At 39.5% G+C, this 24,441-nt stretch overlaps 1 protein-coding gene across 2 annotated transcripts in view; it reads left to right on the top strand.

Annotated features, from left to right (window-relative positions):
* SCAPER (S-phase cyclin A associated protein in the ER) overlaps window positions 1–24,441 on the top strand; it is a 209,141-nt gene that overhangs the window by 183,479 nt on the left and 1,221 nt on the right. For both annotated transcript variants that reach the window (XM_069980225.1, XM_069980219.1), the window contains exons 29-30: window positions 19,514–19,705; window positions 22,168–22,219. In XM_069980225.1, coding sequence (XP_069836326.1) covers window positions 19,514–19,705; window positions 22,168–22,219 — 244 coding nt within the window. The remainder of the gene's footprint in view (window positions 1–19,513; window positions 19,706–22,167; window positions 22,220–24,441) is intronic.

Raw genomic sequence — 24,441 nt, 5'->3', positions numbered from 1 at the left:
TAATTCCAGGAGATGGATTTAACAGGAAATTAAATCTAATCAACTATTGGTGAACGCTAAAACCTGGCATTTACAAAAGGTTACTGGTATTCATTTATTTTAACCTAACAGGACAGTACACCAGACAGTACGTCAGTTTCTTCTCCATCCCGCCTTCGCCGTCATGAGGACAAAAAAGCAAAAATATCAGCTCACCCCTGTAATGTGCATTGGTTATAATGAGAGCGGTTGCATTCTGAAGCATGTGAAGAAAATTGCAGGCCACTATCCATATGATGTCCAGAAAGATCCAGAAGTCACAGCGTCTTGAAAATCAGTCTGTTCTTTTATTATGGCATTACAAAAACAAGTAAAAAACAAGATAATTCTGTAAAAAACATGCCGACACATTGCAAGACATCTGACTCTTAATCATGGCAAATGTGAACTGTTTGTAACACTCTTTTAAGTTGCAATGTGTAGCGCCCTGTCTCAGAAACGCCCCCCAATCAACAAATACAAAGTACAAAAACATTTTTACACTATATTTCCTAGAGGACTAAATTATAAAACTGACCTTATGTACTTATATTAAATGGATTGTTTATTGTTCATTATTTACTTTTTGATGTATATTATTTGTACTTAGTATTTGTGTTGTATATGATGTAAGCAAGTTGTGTGGCTTACCTGAATCAGGAGTCCCCCCCCCCCCCCCCCATGATTGGGAGGCATTTCTGAGACAGGGTGTTACACATTACAACTTAAGGGCCCTTTTACACGGAAAGATTATCTGACTGATTATCTGCCAAAGATTTGAAGCCAAAGCCAGGAATGGACTATAAACAGAGATCAGGTAATAAAGGAAAGCCTGAGATTTCTCCTCTTTTCAGATCCATTCCTGGTTTTGGCTTCAAATCTTTGGCAGATAATCTGTCAGATAATCTTTCCGTGTAAAAGGGCCCTAAGAGTGTTACTAACAGTTCACATTTGCCATGAGTAAGAGGCAAAAGCCTCGCAACGCGTCGGCGTGTTTTTAACAGAATTATCTGGTTTTTTACGTGTTTTTGTAATGCCATAATAAAAGAACAGACTGATTTTCAAGAAGCTGTGACTACTGGATATTTCTGGCCATTATGAGGACTTCTCTCAGTCACGTATCGCAACCATAGAATCTGCCAGACAAACATTTTAGGCGCCTCTGATAGTTAGCAGTTAGAAGTTAGCTGAACTTATGATACCACAGGATAGGAACATAAATGATAAGTACATTAGACTTATTGGCACATAAGATAGTCACACTTCAGAAATCAAACAGCTCTTGGATAGATACTGGCCGATTCTTAAAACCGACCCGGACTTAGCAGAGGTTCTCCTCGAGTGACCAAGTGTCACCAACAGACGGGGATGGAGTATTGGGGATCGTATTGTGCATAGCCATTATAACCAACCGCAACAACCAGGGACCTGGTTGGATCGAAAGATCCCAGGCTGTTTTAAATGTGGCAGGTGCAAAGCGTGCAAACATTTTGCATTAGCCACCACGAACACACAATATGACATACGTGATTTTATCAACTGTAGAACGAGGGGTGTGATCTATCTTGCCACTTGTAACTGTCCATATAATTACTTAAACACTTAGGTGACATTAAGAATAGAAGGGAGACCCCTCTGGCTCAACATATGTTAGAACATCATGCAGAATCACCAAGAGATGTGTCATTTATTGGGATTGAGTGGGTCAGATCTTCAACTAGGAGAGGTGATTGGGATAGGAGAATACTCTGCAAAGAATCAGAATGGATATACAGACTTAAGTCCCAGAAACCATTCGGCCTCAATGATAAACTTAACTTTACATGCTTTATTTAACCCCTTCACGTCAGTGCCATGTATATATACGTTCCTATTGCACATACCCTGTGCAGTAGGAATGTATATATACGTTCCTGACTGAGGGGGGCTTTATGATGAGAGCGGGATCGCTGCAGGGATAGCGATCCCGCTCTCATCTGACTGCAGCCCCGGAGGTAATGAGAGTCAGCTGCGTACCGCAGCTGACCCCCATTAGCCCCTTAGCGACCGCCGATACGGCGGTCACTAATGGGCCGGTGCCGCCGCTGCATTCCATCTCCCCCCACGGTGGGGGGAGATGAAAAAAGTAAAATCAGACCCCAGATCAGCCCCCCTAGTGCCCCAGTCACTAACCCCCCCTCCCCGCAGCGGCTATCAGATCCAAGATGGCCGCCTCCATCACTGTGAACAGAGTATATCTGTTCACAGTGATCTAGTAGTAAAAATGAATGAAAGCCCCATGCTCTCCGCCACCCGAGGTAGCAGAGAGCATGGGGCAGTGATCTGGGACCCCCCTGTGAGGTCCCGGTACAAGCGATCAGCCGTATATACTATATACCGCTGATCGCTTGTGCCCTGTGCCGCCGGCACTTTTTATCCCGTGTCACCGTAAATGATTGGTGACAGGGGATAAAAAGTGATACCCCCCCCCCCCCCAAGTCGTCCCCCAGTCACGCCCCCCCCCCCCCCCCCCTTCCCCATATACTCACCTAATCCTGGGAGCTCCTTCCTCCTCGGCATCCTGGCTGGTTATGAAGTGCGCATGCGCTCCACAACCAGCCAACTCTGAAAATTTAAAGTGACAGAGACCAATTTGGTCTCTGTCACGGAACTATGATTACTGTGATAGAAAATATCACAGTAATCATAGTAATATAGAGAAAATGAATGCATAAAGTACAAAAAGTGATGCGTTCCACTATTGTCTCGTATATGCCGCACACTCATCCGGATTGTATCAGTGGAACACAATCAGCGTTCCAAGATGAGTTTCACTATGCATGATGTGCTTCCAGCCCGTACAATCTATCTATCACGAACTTCCTGTCCCAGACGAGTGACACGCACGCAGCATTCCACAAACCTCCAGTATATTGGAGAGTGGGAGGGACAGGTGTGGTGGTGTGAAGCACCAATAGAATGACAGAAACATCAGCAGCTACCTGAAGGATGACCAATCCGAACCTTCCCATACACAGGTGATTTGTGGTAATTAGATGTATAATCCCGCCCATGGTCTATATAAACTGACCAGCATACCATGGAGGTTGATACCAGAACCATCTTTGCTGGCACACGTACGTAGAGGTCGTGAGTTGTCCTGAATGGGGCTGTTATTTATCTCAGTTTTTCTCTAATGTTTCGTTTGGATACAATCATTGTGCTAACTGTGGGGGATTGTCCTAAGTCTGTTGTAGCGGAGCTGTAAGCACCTATCAGCACTTTATTTGTTGTAGCACTATAGCTTGAACAATGATTGCTACATCTATGGGAGAAATATACTCTAGAGAACTAGAGGTGATAGGACAGTGTATGGAGATATTTTACACTAACTTGTTTTGGTGATGCTCCAAGTGCCTTATCGGAGGTCATAATCAAGGGTGTTACCCATACTCTGTATCTAACACATGATTACTACCATGACCCCCTAATTCAATTCAATTGGTTACCTTACCGTCATAACTATCACATTAATATCATATCATAATATCAATATATTAGGATCTGTATTTAAGACCTACGTTTTGGTAGGTAGACATTTATGAGGTTACATTTATCTGGGTGTGCCTTTTTTGTAGTACTGGATTTTTTCTATTTAAAATATATTTAATAAAAGTTAAATTTTAATACGTGGTTCTGTGAAGACACCCACACTCCTATGTACTCATCTTCCTGGTAGCTAGCCCCCCTCTCCCCCATGTAGGCATCCCCACATGTTGACATATTGCCTGTTAGCCCCCTCCCCCACATGTAGGCACCTCCCCCTTAAAAATGAACTACCTACCCCATGCAGGCATCCAACTGTAAGGTAACACCCTCCCATCATGTATGCATTACCCTGTAAATGACCCCCCCCCCCTCCTCCTCCAATGTAGGCATCTCCTGTAAACCCCCTCACCCCCTTGTGGATATCCCCCTGTAATTTAACCCCTTCCACCCCATGTAGGAAATCCCCTGCAAACCCCCTCACCCCCATGTAGATATCCCCCTGTAATTTAACCCATTCTACCCCATGTAAGCTGTCTTTTGTAAGATATCCTCCTTTCCACCATGTAGGTATCCTGCAGTTAGGTAGCATACCCCCATCCCCATGCAGGCATCCCAGTGTAAAAAAAAAAAAAAAAAACATATTCACCTAGACCAGGCATGTCCAAACTTTTTTCGAAGAGTGCCAAATTTGATGAAGTGAACATGTGCGAGGGCCAACCATTTTACATGCTACATGCTATATGCTTTATAACACAGGCAGATAATAGCAAGCTGGATACCTGGGGGGCCGTAAAAGTTCGGAACGCGGGCCGCAAATGGCCCTCCGGACGGACTTTGGACATGCCTGACCTAGACACAGCACGGCAGACGTCCTGCCCGGCAATTCCTTCCTTTCTCTTTTTGCACACAGAAACTGTCACTTGCGTGCCGGAGCACTGGGGGAGGGAGCGTGCACCTGTGGCCACAGGCAGCATTCGCCTTCCAGTCACAAGATTGATTGGCAGGTTGGGGGGCCAATGGCTCCTTGTCCTGTCAATCAGAGCCAGATCCGGGATGTTTGAAAAGCTACTTGCAGCACCCAGGAGGTAGTTCTGTGCCTGCTAACAATTCATTCCATACTTGTTATTATCTATTCAGTTTCCATACCCTAGTTCTGAGCTGCTTATTTCTGCTGAAAACACAAAAAACTGTGTGTGAGCTTTTCTCTCCATCACCCCTTCCTCCCCCCTTGCTTCCAAGACGACTGATGTAAACAAGTCCCTATCTGCAACTTTGTAATGCAGGGAGGGTTAATCACACTAATTTTAGCATCAACTTATTCACACGTTCCATAGTACTGTCCGCAATTGTGGAAACAACTTAGGACCAAGTAAGTTCAATGGCCCCGTTCACATGCACATATGTGTGTACTGGCCCACAATCCATGCCGCAGAAGAAAAGCACAGGTCGTAGTGCTATCCTGCATTTGCACCATGGATCTCTATCTTTAATGTAGTGGTCTGGGAAGCACAGACAGCGGACTGCACTACATTCGTAAATGCAGCCTAATTCTTCCAACATTACAAAGAAACTACAAAGTTGCAGATACAGCCAGGGACTTGCTTACATCAGTCGTCTTGGAAGGGAGGGGGAGACAGAGAGAGAGGCTTACACACAGATTTATGTGTCTTTAGCAGAAAGCAGCAACCAAGAACTGGGAGAAGGAGACTGAATAGATAATAATAAGTATGGAATGGATTTTCAGTCTCACCATGGGCAGCCACACATGAAAAGTTATGTTTGAGTGGAATACCCCTTATAAGTCCAGTAATGCACATAATGTATTTTTAGTTTCATAAGTCATAATTTTTTCCCTAATACAATTTCCGTTCAGACATTAATTAAAAGTTAAAGGGGCATTCTAATTTCATAGAAATATAATAATAATATTTATTTGTATAGCGCCAACAGATTCCGCTGCGCTTGTTTAAATATATAAATACAATACAGGTTATAATATGCCATCACCTTAGGATCAGCTGGGATCCAATCTTTGGGACCCCAATAAAATGTGACAATAAAGGGAATACAGCTCAGGTGTAGTGCCACATCCCCACTATTCTCTTCTCATGATTGCTGTCTGTCCTTAAGGTTGGACTAATAAAGAACACCCATTAAAAGAGGAAGTCCTATGAACAGTAAAAAATGGTAGTCAGACGGGGGTGGGTGAGAAAAAACAAACACAAAAACAGTTCACTTGCTTGTTATTTTCTCACCCACCCCGGTCTGACTGCCATTTTTTTACTGTTCCTAAGTCATCTCCTCTAAAGTATTTGATCTATCTTTTCATGTAACTTAAGAAAAACTATTGTATATGTACTGAGAAGTAGCACTATTTCTGGCTATTATATAACTGCTATATGGCACTTTCCATCAAATTTCTATTCTGCAGGCTTTATCTATATAATTATTATACTTTGCTTATGCTTTGGTGATCTCCCCTCTCGGAGGTACGCCCTGTCAACAGATTTCCTTCCCAGGAGAGATATCTGGCTATTCCCGTGTTTTGAGCTCCATGGACAATGTTTTTCCATATTCAAATTTTTCAAGGGGGCAATGTATTGGATACTGGATAATGGATACTCTTGATTGAGAGCTACATTGGATTTTTTTTTTTGCTGATCTCCCTAAGATTAGTGGTTGTTGTGCTTTATCATTATACAGCAGTTAAGAGCAGTGTAAAGGCCCTCTTACACAGAACAATTATCGCCAGTATTCTGCCGATCATCCTGTGTAATAGAACACAACGATCAGCCGACATGAACGATGTCGGCTGATCATTGCAGTCGTTTGTCTCTCAACATATTGAAAGACAAATGACTCATATAGCAGCGATCTGCTGCCGTCACTTAAAGTGATCACCCGGGCATGTAATAACGGCGGCAGCTAGTGGTAACTAGGAGCAAATGTGTGCTGACAATGCTCGTTTGCTCCTCACATGCAAAAGAAGAGCCTGTGGAGCCTCATTTAAGAGTCTCGAAACATAGGACCAGCCAGATATCCCTCCGGGAAGAACCCAGCCAAGGGGTGGTTTCTGTAGGGAAACCACCAAAACCCCACCAAAATGTTTGCTCCTCACAGTCGCCCCGTGTAATAGGGGTTTAAGTACACAGCTTGTAACCTGATCAGTTTACTGAGCTACTAGTCAATCTGAAGACAAGAGAGAATCAAGGCTTTTTTTTGTGTGTATGAAAGTTCAGTGGTGGGCAATAGTGGGTAGGGAAGGAGCCTGATAAGAGGAGATAGATGCCTTTTACTCTGATAAGATATATCACAACGTTTCTCACATGTGCATGTATTATTCATTTATGCAACGTTTGTTAAAATGACAGTGACTATTTAAATAATAGCACTAGTTGGTGCTTACCACATACAGATTTATACAATTTATGCAGCCAAACATTGATCATTCAGCTCAGTGGCTGTATAAAGGGGAAAATCGTGGATGTAAGTGTTTCAGATTTAAAAGTTTTTAGTTCATGACATAAAAAGTACACCATTAGTATGATGTACAGTACTTCATCCCAGTCAGAGGGTTAAAAGACATTTGCAACTTGCTTTCCTGATAATTCACCATGGTGTGACCTCCTTGTGCTGAGTCCTAGCTGTGACACTCTGCTGATGGAACACACCAGGTTGTTTATATATAGGCAGAGAATTCACAGACCACTTTCGAGAGGGTGTACAAATGTGAAGAGTCATTTTTTCAGTCCTTTTATAAATAATCTGTCAGAATTGCATCAGATAAACAGTCCAATGCCTGGGCTGCAGTTTATGAAGAAGAAGAGTCTAAGACTGTAGTGTATAAAAAATCAAAGAAATTGTCTGTTCTTTGCTGAGTTTGAAGTTGCACACTCAGCTAGTTTATGTCATAGAAGCAGCTATTTCACACAAAAAAAGCTTCTCCTTTTTCTTTGCTCTCCCCTAAATGCACTTGCTTACTTTTCCTATGTTAAAAGGGTTTTGTATCCTGATAAAAGACATTTCTAAGTTGTTCCAAGTGTAAAAGAATGTAACTAACTTTTAGGTTTGGAGATTTTTCTGCACCTTTTTTTGTTTTAGTTTTTTTTTCTGTAAATATGTTTATTTAGTTTAGCATAGATTCAACATTTATAACAAGCAGTTATAACAATGGGAGAGTAAGTAGCCCCCAAATAACAATTGCATGAAAAAAGGGAAGGAAAAGGTAGTTACAAATAGTAGACAGGTTGGATAGGGGGCAAAGACATATCATAGGTGAGAGTCCAGTAGTAATGTGTAGTCCAGCACATGGTTCTCAGATTCTTTAATTCCATTGAAAAGCATGTGTCATGGTATTGCCAGTGTTTTCAGATGGAAAAAGAACCAAGTAACCAACATGTCTATAAAGTACATTTTGAAAGAACCTGTAAACTGTCGTAAAGAAGTAGGAAGTGAGGAGAGAAGGAAGAAAACTGGAGGGAGAGAGGGACAGTTTTGTAGGTGGTCCAGGGGAAATATGTGCAATCCACCGTTTTAACCTTATTGCAGTCTTCAGTAGCGAGGGATTAACATGGATAATGGCAGATGGAAGCATAAGTGGAGCAGGAATGCTGGTGAATTTTAAAGGAAGGTATATTGGAGTTATCTTCTGTAACATTTGGAAGAGCTAAGAACTAACATGCTGCCTTAACTATTTAAACAGAATGCATGCCAGACCTGTTGTTAAGGAACTTTAATGATGGGGGTAGTAAAAAATTTTAACCGAATCTCAGCAGATTTCGCGTTGTGAGTTTGCAGTGAAATCCGCTGTGATTCCCCCTCCTGTCAGTTTCAATAGGATTACATACTCACAGCGGAATTTTCATCCCGCTGCGAGTATGTAAGCGGCAGCCTCCTTAACCCCCTGTGGCTTCCGGCATCCTGACAGTCCCGCTCAGCCATTCAATGTGCTGTCCCGCCCCAGTGCACTGATTGGCTGAGAGCGACGTCCAGATGCTGGGAGCCACAGAACAAGCCAGAGCTTTTAAGGTAGTCAGTGTTCAAAGTACAGATCAGATGCAAAATATACAGTATATACATTCCTACCAAATAATGCTACAGGCTGTAAAAATATTCTAAGTTTCCCTTGAGAGATACACTAGTGATCTTATATCCCTATTTATAAACATTATCATGTCACATTAAGTCAGAGACATAACTTTGTATGGTTATATAATAGTAAAAATCTATTAAAAGTAGGTTTACCCATAGGTATATGTTTACTGTACCTTTACTTACTGTTGGTAGTCTGCCATCCTTTCATGCTTTTTTAATGGTTACATTTTATTTTATTTCATGTTACGGAAGATTATATTGTAGCATTATCCTTGCACCCACCAGTAGCCCACACCTCATTGCTTTTCACATTACTTTCAATAAAGAGGTGGAAAATTTTGAGACACTGAGGTTGACTCATTATACGTCAAAAACTTTTCACAAGGAGCTTTGTGCAGGGATTTAAGATTGAAGAGGAGGCTTTAGAAAGACCAGAGGCAAATCAGGCAAGGTATTTTGAATGGAGTATTTTAGCAAGGAATGTGCCATGCGGGACCTCATCCTAAATCCTGAACATCTCCGAACAGCAGCTAATGATGTGCATAATTACAGTGACATCAGCCCCTTAGCTCTACATCTGTCTCTTGTGGGATTTAGGGCCACATAGACTCCCCTTGCCACCTCTGAGTTGTGTTTAGTCACTTCAGTAACCCTCTGCATTACACTTGTCCTGTACAACAGTGTGTTTGTAAAAATAAGAATAAAATTGTTGGCAGATCCAGGTTCTATCAGCAATTTCCGCATTCTCTCTCTTCTACATCTCCTTTTCCAATCCTCATTGTTTCTGTAATTTATCTTACTTGTTACAACTTACTGTACTATTTATACACTTCCATCAATCAGGTTTTTCCATTATATACCTCCCTATTAGTACTGTGTATTTAAGAGACAGAAAATACACAGTGTGCTGTATTGATATACAAGTGAATCAGGACTTCTGAAAAGTGGGGAGAGGCACTAGGTGTAAAGGTAACATAAGTTTCAGACTGGATAAAATCTTTATAATTAAAATGATAGTTAATTGATTTTTTTGTTTTTGTGAATAATATGTGACCATAGTACGCCATATGTGTGGGTATCTGGCATAGGAAAGAAGACTGTGAGCCCCACTAGGTACTGATGAAAATACATAACATGTAAATGTCTAAGTAGGTTGTAAACAATAAATATACATAGTTTGGATAAGATGTGAGTATATAAAGTGTTGTGGGTAAGAATGTCAAACAGTGAATCATTTATTATTATTATTTTTATTATTATTTTGATTTACTTTATTTTGCATGATAAATATTATAAAATATCTGATACCAATATAAACATATCTGATACCAAAAGAATCAAGAGCCACAAGAAATAGTTTGTGTCATGTTTTCAGTAGTACTTAGGTCATATGTAATCTCCCCTATAATACACAAGTATCTTCAATATTAAATATTTTTTTGGAATTGCACACTTCATGCTTTCTTGACCTCCCAATAGTTAACTTCTCCTACTGCCTGAGATGTAATGGATCATGTCACCAGCTCTTGTCTCCCTCAATTACCTGCTGCTGTAGCTGTGTATAGCGTGCAGAGTTACCTAGAGGTGTTAACAATTTAATCCTTATTACCTGGCCTTTGTTACTTGCCAGAGGGGAGAAGTGATCTGGAACCAGTGGTATCACATACCCAATATTATGTTTCCAGCTCAGATGCTTTCAATATGTTTTATTTATAATTATGAACCATTCAGATGTGTCCAGAATCCTTCCTGACATCACTATGAAATGCAGCACAGAACTATGGCCGCCAGGGTCTTCTATGTACATCTTTCTTCTATGTGAAAAAAAAGAGCCAGGGTATTTTCTAAAGTGAAAGCGAAATGTAGCGTTTGTTTTATTCAATTAAAATTATTTTTCTAATTACCTAAATCACATTTTCTCAAACTGTATGCCCTGGCTCACAAAAACCAGAGGTACCTTGGTTCTCAAACTGCTTCAAGAAAAGTTTGCTTTGGTTCTCAAAAACATTTTATGCACCCAGTCTGCCTGAAGTACTCGGTATCTGAAAATTTTTGTGAGCGTGAATGGTGAGTTGTACCTGGGGAGTTTAGCACTGGAGAGGCTTTACATACAGTACAGAACTGTATAAGACTGCTGGAGTACATATACAGTAGAGTAGTAGTACAGTCAGTGCACCACCATCTCCCATCCGTTACAGTGCTGGTATGGGGGGGACGCTATACAGTAAAGGATGGGTGAGGAGTTAGTGACTACTGTACTATAATTGCTGGTTTTGTTGAATGTTTCTTGTGTAAAATGTACTGTACAGTATAGATTATACTGGGCACTGTACAATGTAATATATGGGTAATGTAGGTAATTATTGGTGAGTGCTGGAACCAATTAAACCCATTTACATTATTTCCTATGGGAAGACACTGCTCGGTTCTCAGAACTGCTCGGTTCCCAAACTGCCTTCCGGAACCAATTAAGTTCTAAAACCGAGGTACCACTGTGTGTATGTATGTGTATATAGATAGATAGATAGATAGATAGATATAAAGATATATATATATATATATATATATATCACTGATATTTAGGAAATATAAAATATACCTTTTATATATTTAATATATACCTCCTAATTATAGAAATAAAAGGTATATTTTATATTTCCTAACTATCAGTGATTATATTAATATCAGGAAAGAGAGAAGGATTTGAACAGTGTTCAGTTTATATATATATATATATATATATATATATATATATATATATCTCTTTACTGTTGTGAATGTTTTCTTGATTTCACTTGATCTGCTGAAATGAGTCCATTACTCATGAAGTAGTTAACACTTGCATTCTAGTTCTAAACAGCACTGTAGTTCTAACGCAAGTTAAAAAGATTACGTTGCTGTCACCTATATATGTACTGGTATTTCACCTAAGAAAAGTGGCACAGATACATATGTCATTATTCTCTGCTTAAAGACCAGAGTAGTGCTGTGAACATTTCTACACCGCCTAGAGGTGGTACTGAGCTTCCAGCAAGAATAGGGAAAAAGCAGCTTGGTAGCATTCACACATTATTAATCTCCCTCTCAGAGTGCAGTATTAGACTTTCTATAAAATACATTGAAATCCACCAATAAATGTATGCATATTTACCCGAGCTTACATAGCAATGTAGTAATAGTAGTACCAAAACCAATTTGCCAGCAGTTTGCATTAATGCATATGCACAAACTGTATTTTTTTCATCACCTTCCTGTTCCTTTGCTGTGAGATTCAACTAGTAAATGTCTGCAGTGAACCTCATACTGAATGAATATGTAGAGGGTTTCCAGCAATAAAATGACTCCACCCTCTTCTCTTTCCCTCCTATCCGCTGAAAAAATGCCAACTATTAGTTTGTTGATCTTGTCCCTGATTAAGGTGCATTATGAACTCTGAGTGTGTTCTTAGTGTATTGTTCAAAAGCTTTGAAACCTTGTAAATCTCTCAGAATGATGTTGCATTCACTCCTGGTTTCAATTTGAGGTGGCCGTGCCCTGGGCGTATACCTGTGATATACTGCTTCCTTAGTTATAGTCTATATTGTCCTGACCTTCTGCATTACAAGATGGTTTTGTTAACTCGTTCATTTGCTTTAATAATGCCACTGTCTTGTTACTTATTTTTAATATTTACAAACATAAGGATAGTGTAGATATGTGAAGAAGCATTATTAAATATCATATAGCAATGTAAAGAAAAGTTAAAACAAGGCTCAGATCTGTAGTATTTATACAATATAAGCATTGGTTAGCATTAGCAATAGCCCTTCAGTAGTTTAGCCTCATGCTATTCATACTCTTTCACCCATCCTGTCACTGTCTCCCACTGTGTGACATGGCGCTGAGTATACACATTCGGATGACCCAACCAACCTTTCCACATAAAGCTTCTAAACAGCTTTTTAAAATTTATTTTATGGGATTATGGGTAATCAGAGAAGTAAAGATATTTGTGTTTGGGTGATACTAGTCTCTAGTGCATTTCATCAAATTCACCTTTACTTCCTGTATTCAGTTTCCCTCCTGACCGAATATAGTGCTGTGTCTCAGTATTTACACAGCCATAGTGGTGCTGTCCTGTCCACAGTTCTGCAGTTTAGTTATTAAATTGATCAGAAAAATATGGGGGGAGATTTATGAAAGGGTGTAAATATACACCTGATGTGAATTGCCCACAGCAACCAATCACAGCTCCTCTTATATTTTACCAGAGCTGAAAGCTGAGCTGTGATTGGTTGCCGTGGGCAGTTTACACCAGGTGTATATTAACACCCTTTCATAAATCTTCCCACATATATTTCTGATCAATTTATTAACTAAACTGAAGAACTGTGGACAGGACAGCACCACTATGGCTGTGTAAATACTGCCACACAGCACTATTCCCGGTCAGGAGGGAAACTTGAGTACAGGTGAATTTGATGAAATGCACTACAGACTAGCATCACCCAAACACAAATATCTTTTCTACTCAGATTACCCATATTCCCATAAAAGAAATAAAAAAAATGTCCCCCATGGTGTTTATTTCTTTAAAGAGTCACTGTCGTTAAAAATTTTTTTGCAGAAACCAATAGTCCAGGCGATTTTAAGAAACTTTGTAATTGGGTAATTAGGCAAATATGCCATTATCAGCATGTAAAAAGTCTTTTCCCAGGTCCCCCCTCCTCTCCTTTCTGTCATCCACTGCTCAGAATCAGGAAATCTCGACTGTTTTTTCATCAGTCAGATCCTGTCTGAGCTATGAAGAGGGGAGGGGGAGGAGGGAGGAAGTAGATTAGTGCCAGCAGAGAACAAAGGATAACACAGCGGGGAGCTATTCAGAGCCCTATTCAGAGGTCATAGAGGTCAGTGGTGACTGCAGAGTAGAGAGCCTGTGATGTGAATGTAAATTAAGGCCGGGTTTACATTTGTCCGGCGGTGCGGCGGCGTTTCCCTCCAGCGCATGAGAAAAGCGCCGGAGGGAAACGCATTATTGAACTGATCCCATTGTTTTCATTGTGCAAATAGTGATGCCGGACCGACCGCATGGGAGAACGCAGCATGCAGCGTCCACCTGTGCGGCCCGCAAGGCTGTGCGGCGCCGCATCCACTAAAGTGAATGGAGCGCCGGCTGCCTCACCGGGCAGGACGCATGCCGTTCGGCTCTGGCATCCGGCATGTAGCAGCACAATGTAAAAAAATAAACATATATCTCCCCCTGTGTGCTCTCCCCTATAGCCCCCCGTTGCTCACCCAGTAGTATATAGCCCCCCCTGTTGCTCTTCCAGTAGTATATAGCCCCCCTGTTGCCCCCCCCAGTAGTATTTAGCTTCCCTGTGCGCTCTCCCCCAGTAGTATATAGCCCCCCATGTGCGCTCTCCCCCTCCCAAATAGCCCCCCTGTGCGCTCTCCCCCTCCCATATAGGCCCCCTGTGCGCTCTCCCCTTGTAGTATATATCGCCCCCTGTGAGCTCCCCCAATTAGTATATGGCCCGCCTGTGCGCTCCCCCGCAAATCCCATTGAAAATGACTGGAAAACATACTAGGGAAAAAAATGTCAACTGATGAGAGCAACTTGTGACAACTGATGGTTTTTAGTGAAAAGAAGGATAGAAAAAGTGATAGCAACTGATGCATTTTTGGCATCAGTTGTGACATCAGTTGTGGTCAGTTTTTAGACAAAAAACGCAACTGATGCAAACGTATATATGTAAACCCAGCCTAACTCTTTGTTGTCCTGTTTTGGTGCCTCTACTTTCTCTTTCCATAGGAGAACAAGGAAGACGGGGGAGAGCTTCAAACTGCTTTTTCATGATAAAAATCGCCTGTACTATTGATTTCTGCAAAAAAAAAAAATTTAAAGACAGTGACACTTTAAGAACAGCAGCTTAAGCCGATAATGTACCTATTTATCAGTCGCACATAAAATGCATATATTCATTTTTCATCCTCTGTGTAGTAAATCTTTACAATTCTGGGGGTACGTACATAGACAAAATCAGACATTACAGACATACACATGTAATTATCAAGTCAAACAAGGAATGAGGACTCCTCTATTCCTTTGTTTTTTCTCTGACAACCTCTTTACACGATCATTTGTTATCCCTTCTAAATTATCCTAGTTATACAAAACCCTTGTTATGTATGTTATTTCCATTCTATGTAGAATTGCAAGTGTATTAATTTTGTTTCCATTCATTCATTCTGTGTGAATAAGGCAAGCATAGTATAGTGTGCCTTATCCGTTGTTTGTAGGTGTTAAATCTGCCTGTACTTTGAGCAGGACTACATCAAAGAGTAGTTGGCATCATTTCTGCATAGCTTTATTTCTATCAGCAGGTATCTGGTAACCAAAACAGAAGTCAAGTTTGGTGCTTGAACTGAATGTAGGAATTGTATTTACGTGCACTTATTATGGTGAACCATAAGCAAGTTACTGCAAGCACTTAGTTCCCACAGATTACTTTGAGACGTCCTATAAAGTATTTAGACGCCAGTAGATTCACGACCAGTGTGCTGTCACATGTTCACTCATTGAAGCTATAGTATTCTTACTTGATAGGAATGCTTTATTTGGATTTAAGCATACAGCTGGATTTATATCACCCCTTTTATATTACACTGATTAAGCTTTTATATATTAAGTAAATTTTTTCTGTTCAAAAATTAAAGATTGTCAACAGTGATGTACTGGTGTGGTAAAATGTGTCAAAATGGCCCTACATCAAGTCTGTTGAATGGTTGGGACATCCTAAAACTCTGAAATGAGTGGAATCCAGCACCGCAGCCGCAGGGTCAAGCACCATTTATGTACTGCTACAGAGATTTTCTGCCTACCGTACACCCAGTGATTTCACCAGTTAGTAATAAAACAATTCTGCTCGGCTTCAGATAGGGCAGGAAATTTGTTGGATGTACAGATGTTATGTGCAGTTTTAGAATGTGGTATGACAGTTGCATGTTAAGGTATAAACTTTTGCTTCAGGTGTAAACTTTAAGTTGTTCGCTGCTCAGGGTTTGACCTTTCCCAAAAACTACATGTTGGTGTTCTTTCTATGAGCTAGAATATGGTATGGGCACCTGGCAAGCACAGAGTTAACAGATCCACTTTGCTTAGAAGCTGATCTGGCGCCAATGATACAACATGTGTGTCCCACCTCACAGACCTAGTGCCTACACCTAAAAGTCTGCCCCTCCCTCCATCAAGGTTAATGGGAGATGTTTATCGTGGGCTGATGAAAAGGTTTTCACAAAGCCTGACTAAGTGGCTATGAAATGTTAGGGATTTTGGATGAACTGTTCACTAATGCTGAGTATAGAAAGCCCCTTGACATTTACTAGTTTAACCCTTTAGCTTTAGGCGCTCTGAAGGGGTCTCTGGCTAAACAAAAGAAGTACCTCCATGTCGCATGTCATAGCTCTGAAGAAAAGGCCTTTACGAGGATCTTTCACATACACACACTTCTGTCTTATCTGATCTCCCCTTGCTCTTAAGACTTAATGACAGTGACTTGCTTCCCTCTACTGCACTTTCTAATGTATCGCAGAACTTTATTGGATCCTGCCTTGTATAAGCTTCCTATATTTTTGGGTGGGAAATTTATGTTCATGGAAATTGAAGATCTTAACAACTGGTTAGAAGAAGGTGTAAATAAATCTTCCATAGCCCTTTATGTGACCATAAACTTTTATCCATGAACAAACAATTATTCAGATAAATATTGCTATCATTTAAGTAGACACGGCCTTTTGTTATTTGTATCCAAAGGAGTAAAGACCCTTTTACACTGAGAGATTATCTACCAAATCATAAGAGAAACAGATCGCTGATCTCAAGGAGACCAGCCAAATTATAACACTGCCGGCTGCTAATGAAAGTGCTTAATACAGTGAAATCCTAGGTGCATTGCCCCCCAAGAGATTTTGCATATCTACCAAATCAGGCAGCTATGTCCCCATGTAATAGAGTGGGAGCGATCAGAAGACAAGAGAGCAAATGCTCACTGGTCAGCTGATCACTGTCTTTCAACGTGTTAAAATCAAATCTGCCATTGGCTGCACATGTCTCCATGTAATGAGATGCGCAGCCAACAACTGATTAAAGGAAAAGGCTTGTCCACATGATTATCGAGCTGTGTAATAGGCTCTGTAAGCGAGCGCCGTTCTAGCAGACTGGCGCTCGCTTACATGGTGGGTGGACTGTCTAGTATGGCCTTTAGGCACTAGATTTGGGGGCTCTGCTCTTCTGCACATCTTTTTAATGGGCAGTTTATAAAGATTTTAGTAAGAAAGAGATTAGAGAGAAGTCCATTGAAATAGTTTTTTTAAGTATTTATGAGGGATGGAAACACGTGCCGTTTTTGCTGCAGGTTGAGATGCTATAATTGCTGTAAAAGGACAATGACTAATAACATTTTGTTAAGTGGTAATGCTATAATATACTAGACTATACCATATTTCAGGTTAAATTGATGGGTTTATTAACAGATTTTTACTCCTCTGTTGGCATAGGCATAACATTTAAAGTGTTTTCTATTAATTATTTCATCATATTGCACAGGATTTCGGTACTTTCATTTCAATACCATATTTCCCTTGTGACACTGGTAAGCTCATGTAGTATTATATAATTATATGGCACCAATAGAAAAGTTCTTAATCATTGCACTTTCAGTTCCATATAAATTATTTTTGTCAGACCCTAAAAAGATATCTAGATCTCCCCGATTACTATGCCCAATGCTACTTTACAAGTTATTTTACATGTATGTACCATGAGACCATCCCTTACTCTCTGTATTCAATGATTTTAATTGTATATATTGATAATATAAGGAAATGGCCATTTTATTCTTTTTTTTTGTGTTTGTTAGAAATATAACTACAGTTGACATGACACTTATGTGTGTAAAGGCTGGCGGAGGTCTGGTGGAGAGCACAGGAAGGGTAGTCTTATCAAGATCCCACAATCTATTGTATCTGTGATAGTTACACTTGTGCATTGCTCTCCTGGGTGCAATAGAAAACCCACAGCTAATGTTTTATATATCTCACTGTACCCTGGCTCATAGTCTGCGTATACCAATAAAATCATTCTACAGATTCTGTGCAATTGTATTTATTTGAGGGAATGTATAATGTGATCCTTTTCCTGTATTTTATAAAGAATGTTTAGCTTTGTCTATTTTAATATATGTATAGTTTAGATATTCTTTTACTGATTGGAGCTAGATGCTGAAACATGTTTTTTTTTATTTGTTTCTGTTTTCTGTAATATGTTTTTATTTCACTTTTTGTAAATTGTTATGGGGGCCGCCATCTTGCCTGAGCTGTTTTAACAGCATTTAGTGACATACTTTACAGCAAGGCTTACGGACATAAACAACAATAGACAGGACCTGTTCCTGACTTGAATGTGAAACACAACTGAGCATACTCTGTGACCTTGGAAGTGGTCATTCCACAGGGAGCTGCTATTGTCCTATACTGATGCTCTATTTATTATCGTCACCTGTTGCTGTAATTCTATACAGATCACTTTACAGCAACCTCCTCTTATCACCACAGACACAACAGTAAGTCTCCACTTCATTTTAGACCTAGTGGTGAGAACGAAAATTTCAGGAAAGATTTCAGGATTATTTTATAACATACATAGTAAAAATGGAAAATTAGAAAAAAACACAAAAAAGTCATAAAAAATGTTTAACATAAAAACTTAATTTAAACAGTAGGTCATTTTCTGACGACACAGTCCCTTTAAGTTGCAAGGTGTTGCCTGGACTTTTGGACTTTTCTAGCACATTCCACAGATGTATAATTGGACAGAGGAAGTGCATGTCAGATAACATCAACATTAATGCAAGAACCCTATTGCTTAAAATATGACACTACCTCTTCCGGCTTGCCTTCTTCTCAAAGATTCTGGCATTATCTCTTCCACAAGTAAGCAACGCACATGCACCTGGTGTCCATGTAATGTAAAGGGAGACATGATTCATCAGAACAGGCCACCTTTAATTTCTTTATGATACAATTTGCCTTTTGTGCGCACATTAAGGGGTGGAGACGGGTCAGCCAGGGCATCCTGACTGGTCTGCTCTATGTAGTCTCCTGCTGCAGCAGGCAGCAATGCATTGAGTCTTCTGACACCTTTTCTTATACTCAGCATTAGCTTTTTCATCAATGTATGCTACATTAGCTCTCCTGTGATATTAGACTCAGCAATGAACTTGACATCGTCTTGGTTATCTATGTGGTTCACTGAACGCCCCTCAAGGACTTCCCTTTTGGAGATGCTGTCAGATATATTTCTTACATAGACACCCACAGGAGTGCAGATAAAGTTACTGTTATATTACAATACTGACAGAATTTGCTGTGCTAGATTTATTTGATTTTCCATGCACCCTGTGTGTATATCTGGTTTATGCTGGTGGATGGAACAGAGTAAGACCTGCTATAATAAACTATGAAAATAAGCATATATCCACATGTTGTCTATTCTACATCACTGTGGGATGTGTATATAATATATCAATAATTTGTTGATTACAAGAAAAACTATTGGCGCTCCCTTTTTTAGTGCAATCTTGTTACATCTAACATGTTCTTCCAAAGGATACAGTGGTGAATTTCTACAATAGCCGATCATAGAAGATAAATTGGAACAAAAACTATAAAGAGAAATCAGAATTTGGTAGTTTTCTTTTAGAACATTAGATACTGAAATCATAAAATAATGTTCTTTTCAGAGATTTTTCTTCAGACGTTCTAACAGAGTAGATCTGGATTTCATCTCTGCGTATTGTGTGGATGCCGCCTTGACTTGTTTTGCCGTTTCTTGCAGGTCATTGTCCAGTCTGGCCGTCACCCTACTGTCCTTCAGAAACTCTGCCAGCTCCCCTTCCAGTATTTTAGTGACTCCCGGCTGGTCCGGCTCCTATTTCCCACACTGATCTCCGCCTGCTACAACAACCTACAAAACAAACTGATTCTGGAACAGGAGTTAAGCTGTCAGCTGCTCGCCACTTTTATTCAGGTATGGAGCTGTAAATATGAGCAGGTTCCAGGGTGGCTGTTAAAGGGCCCATCAAGCACTGGTATTTCTTTAGAGGAATGTTAGAGAAAGGGACAGTATAACATTGAAGGCTTTAAAACCTGCAAAATAAACAGAGGCTATCGGAGCATTCATAAAGGTGAGTATACTAAATAAAGAAGTAATGACGCACCGAGCCTGAATAGATATGGGCATGTTTATTTATTACATTTATGTTTAGCGTGTACCTACAACAGAGATGTACTCTGATTTATTATATTTTTGTTATTCTATTAATATTCATTTCATAAACTTAGTTTTGCTGAAGGTGTCATCTAAAAATAGAAGTTTTATTTTCTATTTAGAGAATTGATGACAGCTGTATCGTAATTTATCATAAAAAGACAGCAGATGGCCCATTTCTTTATATTCGCATGTAAAGGGTAACAGTGAAGATTTCCCTTTATGGTTTTAGGTTATATATGTTTTATTTATTTAACACAATATGACTATCAATTAACAGATCTCATTAATCATTAAAAAGAAAGAAAGAAAAATGTATAACTGACAATATTTAATTTCTTTAATAAAAAAAAAAATTAGGTTTAGTAAGTTAATCCAAAACCCATCAGAGGAATAAGCTTAAACATAACTTGTCACATTACACAAAGCTTCTGCTTTACTGCAGGTCACCACCATCTCAGTATATTACATTTTGTAAAATTAATAAATAGGCAAAAAAAAAAAACATTTTTAATTACAGGGAATCTCTATTTTGGGGGCAGGATTTACTGAGGATGACTTAAACATCAGTTAAAGATCTCTGACATTTCACTATCAGTTCACTAGCTGTATAGATATCATATTGTCTAGAACATTGTGCAGATTTTTCATTTGTTTTTATGTACGATATATGTGTATATATATATATATATATATATATATATATATATATATATGTATATAATTTTTTCTGTGTATAGTAAATGTTTTTGTCTATTTAATATATTGGAGGAAGTATATATATATTCTTTATAATATCTATATATATAGTGCAATTACATGGGAAAGATGTCACATAGAGAATAACGTTGTTATTGTCTCGGCACTCTTTGAAATTCTTAATTTTAGAAACAGTTATTTTATTATGACAAGTTGTGTATCTTCGGTGGAAGTTAAGAACAATGTTTGAAAAGTTGTAGCTCATTCCTTTCCCCACAAGATGAACTTGTCTAATTGGATTTAACATATGATTAACTCTTTGAAACACAATTAACCCGTTTTTCTAATCTCCTTGCTGCGCCATATCTATCAAACCACAAAAAGGTAACCAAGGGCCAAATATAATTAAATTTTAGACAGAGCATTAAGTCTGTTAAACATATGTGTTTTTTATCACTAGAAACACCCTGATATATGAGAAGAAAATGGCAACGAATTCTAGGAACTTGAGTTTGGAGTTTGATATATCAGATAGCAGCTGCTTTAGATATAGGAGATTTCTTTCCTTTGTAATTAGTAGTGAGGCCATATAACTACCGCGTGCCATTATTTGTGTCATTTGTTTCAAAGGGATTAAGCAGAGATATTTAGCAATAGGCCATAATCAGAATCATTTTCCCAATCTCATTTCTAGCCATGTATGCAATATCTGGTACATGTTCTTTACTTGTAATGGCTTGGGAGAGAAGTAAAGACATTGACATCTGAACAATGTTACATTTTCTGTATGGTGTGATACATAGACGTTAATGTTGTTGAGTGAATAAGATACTCCAATAGATGAGTTATTTAGCTGGTTTGTGTAGAACCCATATAATAAAATACATGTATAGATGGCTGAAGGACTGTAAAGTAAGCCATGCTGACATATTCCTGCAGAAATTGGTAGTGGATGAGTTAAGTACAGACAGGAGCTGTGAGCTGTGTAATTCTCTGCTCTGCTCAGTTACTTTTTGGCCTCTAATCTTATAACCTATAAACACTGTGTCACATTTGCTTATTTTTCATTGTACAGAGGAAGCGGGAGCTTGGAAGCTTTCATCTGTTCAGTGCTCCATGCTGGCTGCAGCAGGAGAGACTGGATCGCCCTCTCTCTTTTGGCATGTTCAAAGACCTACATGTTTTAGAGAAAAAAAGTCACCCAACCAATCTTATTTTTAAGTTTTGGATGTAGAATATGAGAGCGTTGCCTTTTTAGAGAGGCACGTGTTCATTCTGGTTGTGCAATTCTGGATCTGGGCTAGGTTTCATGAAAATTGTTTATTAATGGGAGGAAGCTTAGCATGCCATGTGGGGTTGCTGTTTGGTTAGGGGATAAACAAAAAGATTATGGGAAAGAAGCCTTTTTTGTACTTATATGAGCCAATGGTGCCCAGTTCACTGTAAATTGAGAATTGTACCAGCGTGTAAGAATTGTAGCTGTTTGCCGCTCTGCTAACCACTACATTGTCCTATTGTCTTAGGACTGTTTGCAAGGATCAAGTCATCCCGACAGTAAGACGTCTCTATACAAAGGTAATGTAACCAAGACAGTGTGATTGCAGTCATTCAGACATACAACTGTCTATCCTCCTGACCTTCAGACCAAGGAAATGGCTTGTTTTCAGAAGAAGTCATTGACAGCCTAAGCAGCATAATGAACATGGTGCTAATTCATTGTGCATAATGACACTGAACAACTTCACAACAAAAGCCCTTTGAGAGCAAGCTTGTTCTTTTATTAGCAACAAAGGCGAGTTTACTCAAAGGCTCTGCTCGCTATTGGAAATAGTTACCTACTAAACAAACTAGCATTATAGGAGCAGGTTAAATTACCTCCACATTACACACACTCTGCAGGACACTGTACTTCATAGAGGCTGTGAACCTGACCATTAAAAGTGCTTGTTACATCCTCTGCGGGTGGTCCTTCAGCCTTACCACCATTGCCCTTGTGAACTCTGGAGAAATGTGACAAACCTATAAAGTCAGTTAAAAGAAACCAGGGGAAAAAATGAAAAGTGTGTATAGCTATAGAAAAAAAGGACTCTGCAAAGCTCTTAGACAGTGCTCCAGGCAAACTTTTATCTAATGCGGATGTTTTAATTGATGAAATCCTTTTCCTATAGATCTATATATTTTATTTTTTCTTACAAAGACTTCATAGAGATACTGGAACTAAGGGCTAAATTAAACCCATATTTATAGAAATAATATATGCAGGACTACCTTATGAAAATTTGACTTGCCGTGAATTGTATTTAGTCTTCTGTATACAGTTAGTGGGGCATATTTATAAAAGTTGCATCCCTGGCACTTGCCACAGAAAAGGTGCAGATTCTTATATTGTCTGTGGTGTACGCAAGCCAGAGCCCCCGCTCGCTTGATGGACATGCTGGGGGGGGGGGGGGGGGTAGGGTTGGCACAGGCAGCAGAAGTGGTTTCCTCCTGCAGCCAAGTCTTCATGGTTTACGGTATGGTGTAGTTTTCTGTGTAACATATAGTAGACCGTAAATAAGATATCAGGGTAGATGTACCCAGATTCTGATCACTGTAGAAATCTGGTCTCTGTGTTAAGTGTTTGACTGCACTTTACATGCTGCCCCATTACAGCAGATACACTTACTAACCACAGAGCTCACAGAAAATATATCCCGTAATGACATTATACAGATGCTGCCTTTCTGCACTGATCATACGCAGGCTGTATATCCACAGTAGTTTTATAACAAAGCAAGGATGGAAATGAGCTGTATACGATTTAGAAAAATGAAAGAAAAAGAATTTGGGTATGATATATTTGTCATCAAGAAATGAACTTCAGTATAACTAATCAAAAATGAGTACAAAGATTTATTACAGGAATGCAGCTTGAAGAGAATATTTATTATATTAACATATATTGACAAATGGAGCATTGTAGATCTCTCCTTGGACTTTGCGATAGTTCTGATCCACAATCTAAGGGTGACTTTTCATACAGTAAGCCTTTTATAAAAAGGTGGAAACTGTGCATTGCTCGGGTGGGAGTCACAGTGTAGCAGCAGTATGTCCTCTTTTCATTGCCCCCTGATTCCAGGAACGGTCCTGGGATTGTGACACATCTGCTGAAATGATCTTGTCCAGTGCTCATCTGTAAGCTTATGTTCAGTCTGACAGATACATTGCGGATTTGATGCAGCATATCTGCATCAAGTGTGACAATACCCTAACTAAAGAAAATGGTGCAGGGATAGATGCCGATATTTAAGTGGCTGCTCTGCTGTATGTTGCTGTTAGTGGTGTTAACAGTAGTGCAGGGCAGTGGAGCAGATAAGTGTTGTACTACAGGAGCAATGTGATTGCCATATTTATATATTCACTGCTCTGACAATCCTGTGTTCATGTTAGTGTATACTAAGGCCTTGTTCACACTGGCATTATGACTTCTATTTTTTTATTTTTTATAAACAAGAAGCCACTATGTTGTGCCAGGTCCATTGCATTACTTGCAATGAAGCCCATTGAGGTTCTGCCTGAGTTTCTGGCACTTTAATGGATATAATAGCATTGCATGTTCCTGACGGAGGCTCTAAATGCTGTGTGAACAAAACCTAGCGCTGCTGCCAAGTTTACACTTCTTCATGGACACAACAGTGAGGAGTAGCTGCAATTTAGTACCATGGTTTAATTTAGTATGCAGTCAAACTGAGGGGTCTGTGAGCAATTAAAGGGCATAATACATGCTACTTGCTCTGAGCACCTAGACTAAGAATCAT

This window comes from Dendropsophus ebraccatus, chromosome 1, assembly GCF_027789765.1.
Source record: "Dendropsophus ebraccatus isolate aDenEbr1 chromosome 1, aDenEbr1.pat, whole genome shotgun sequence".
Lineage (NCBI taxonomy): Eukaryota > Metazoa > Chordata > Amphibia > Anura > Hylidae > Dendropsophus > Dendropsophus ebraccatus.
This window is presented reverse-complemented; position numbering and strand designations above follow the sequence as displayed.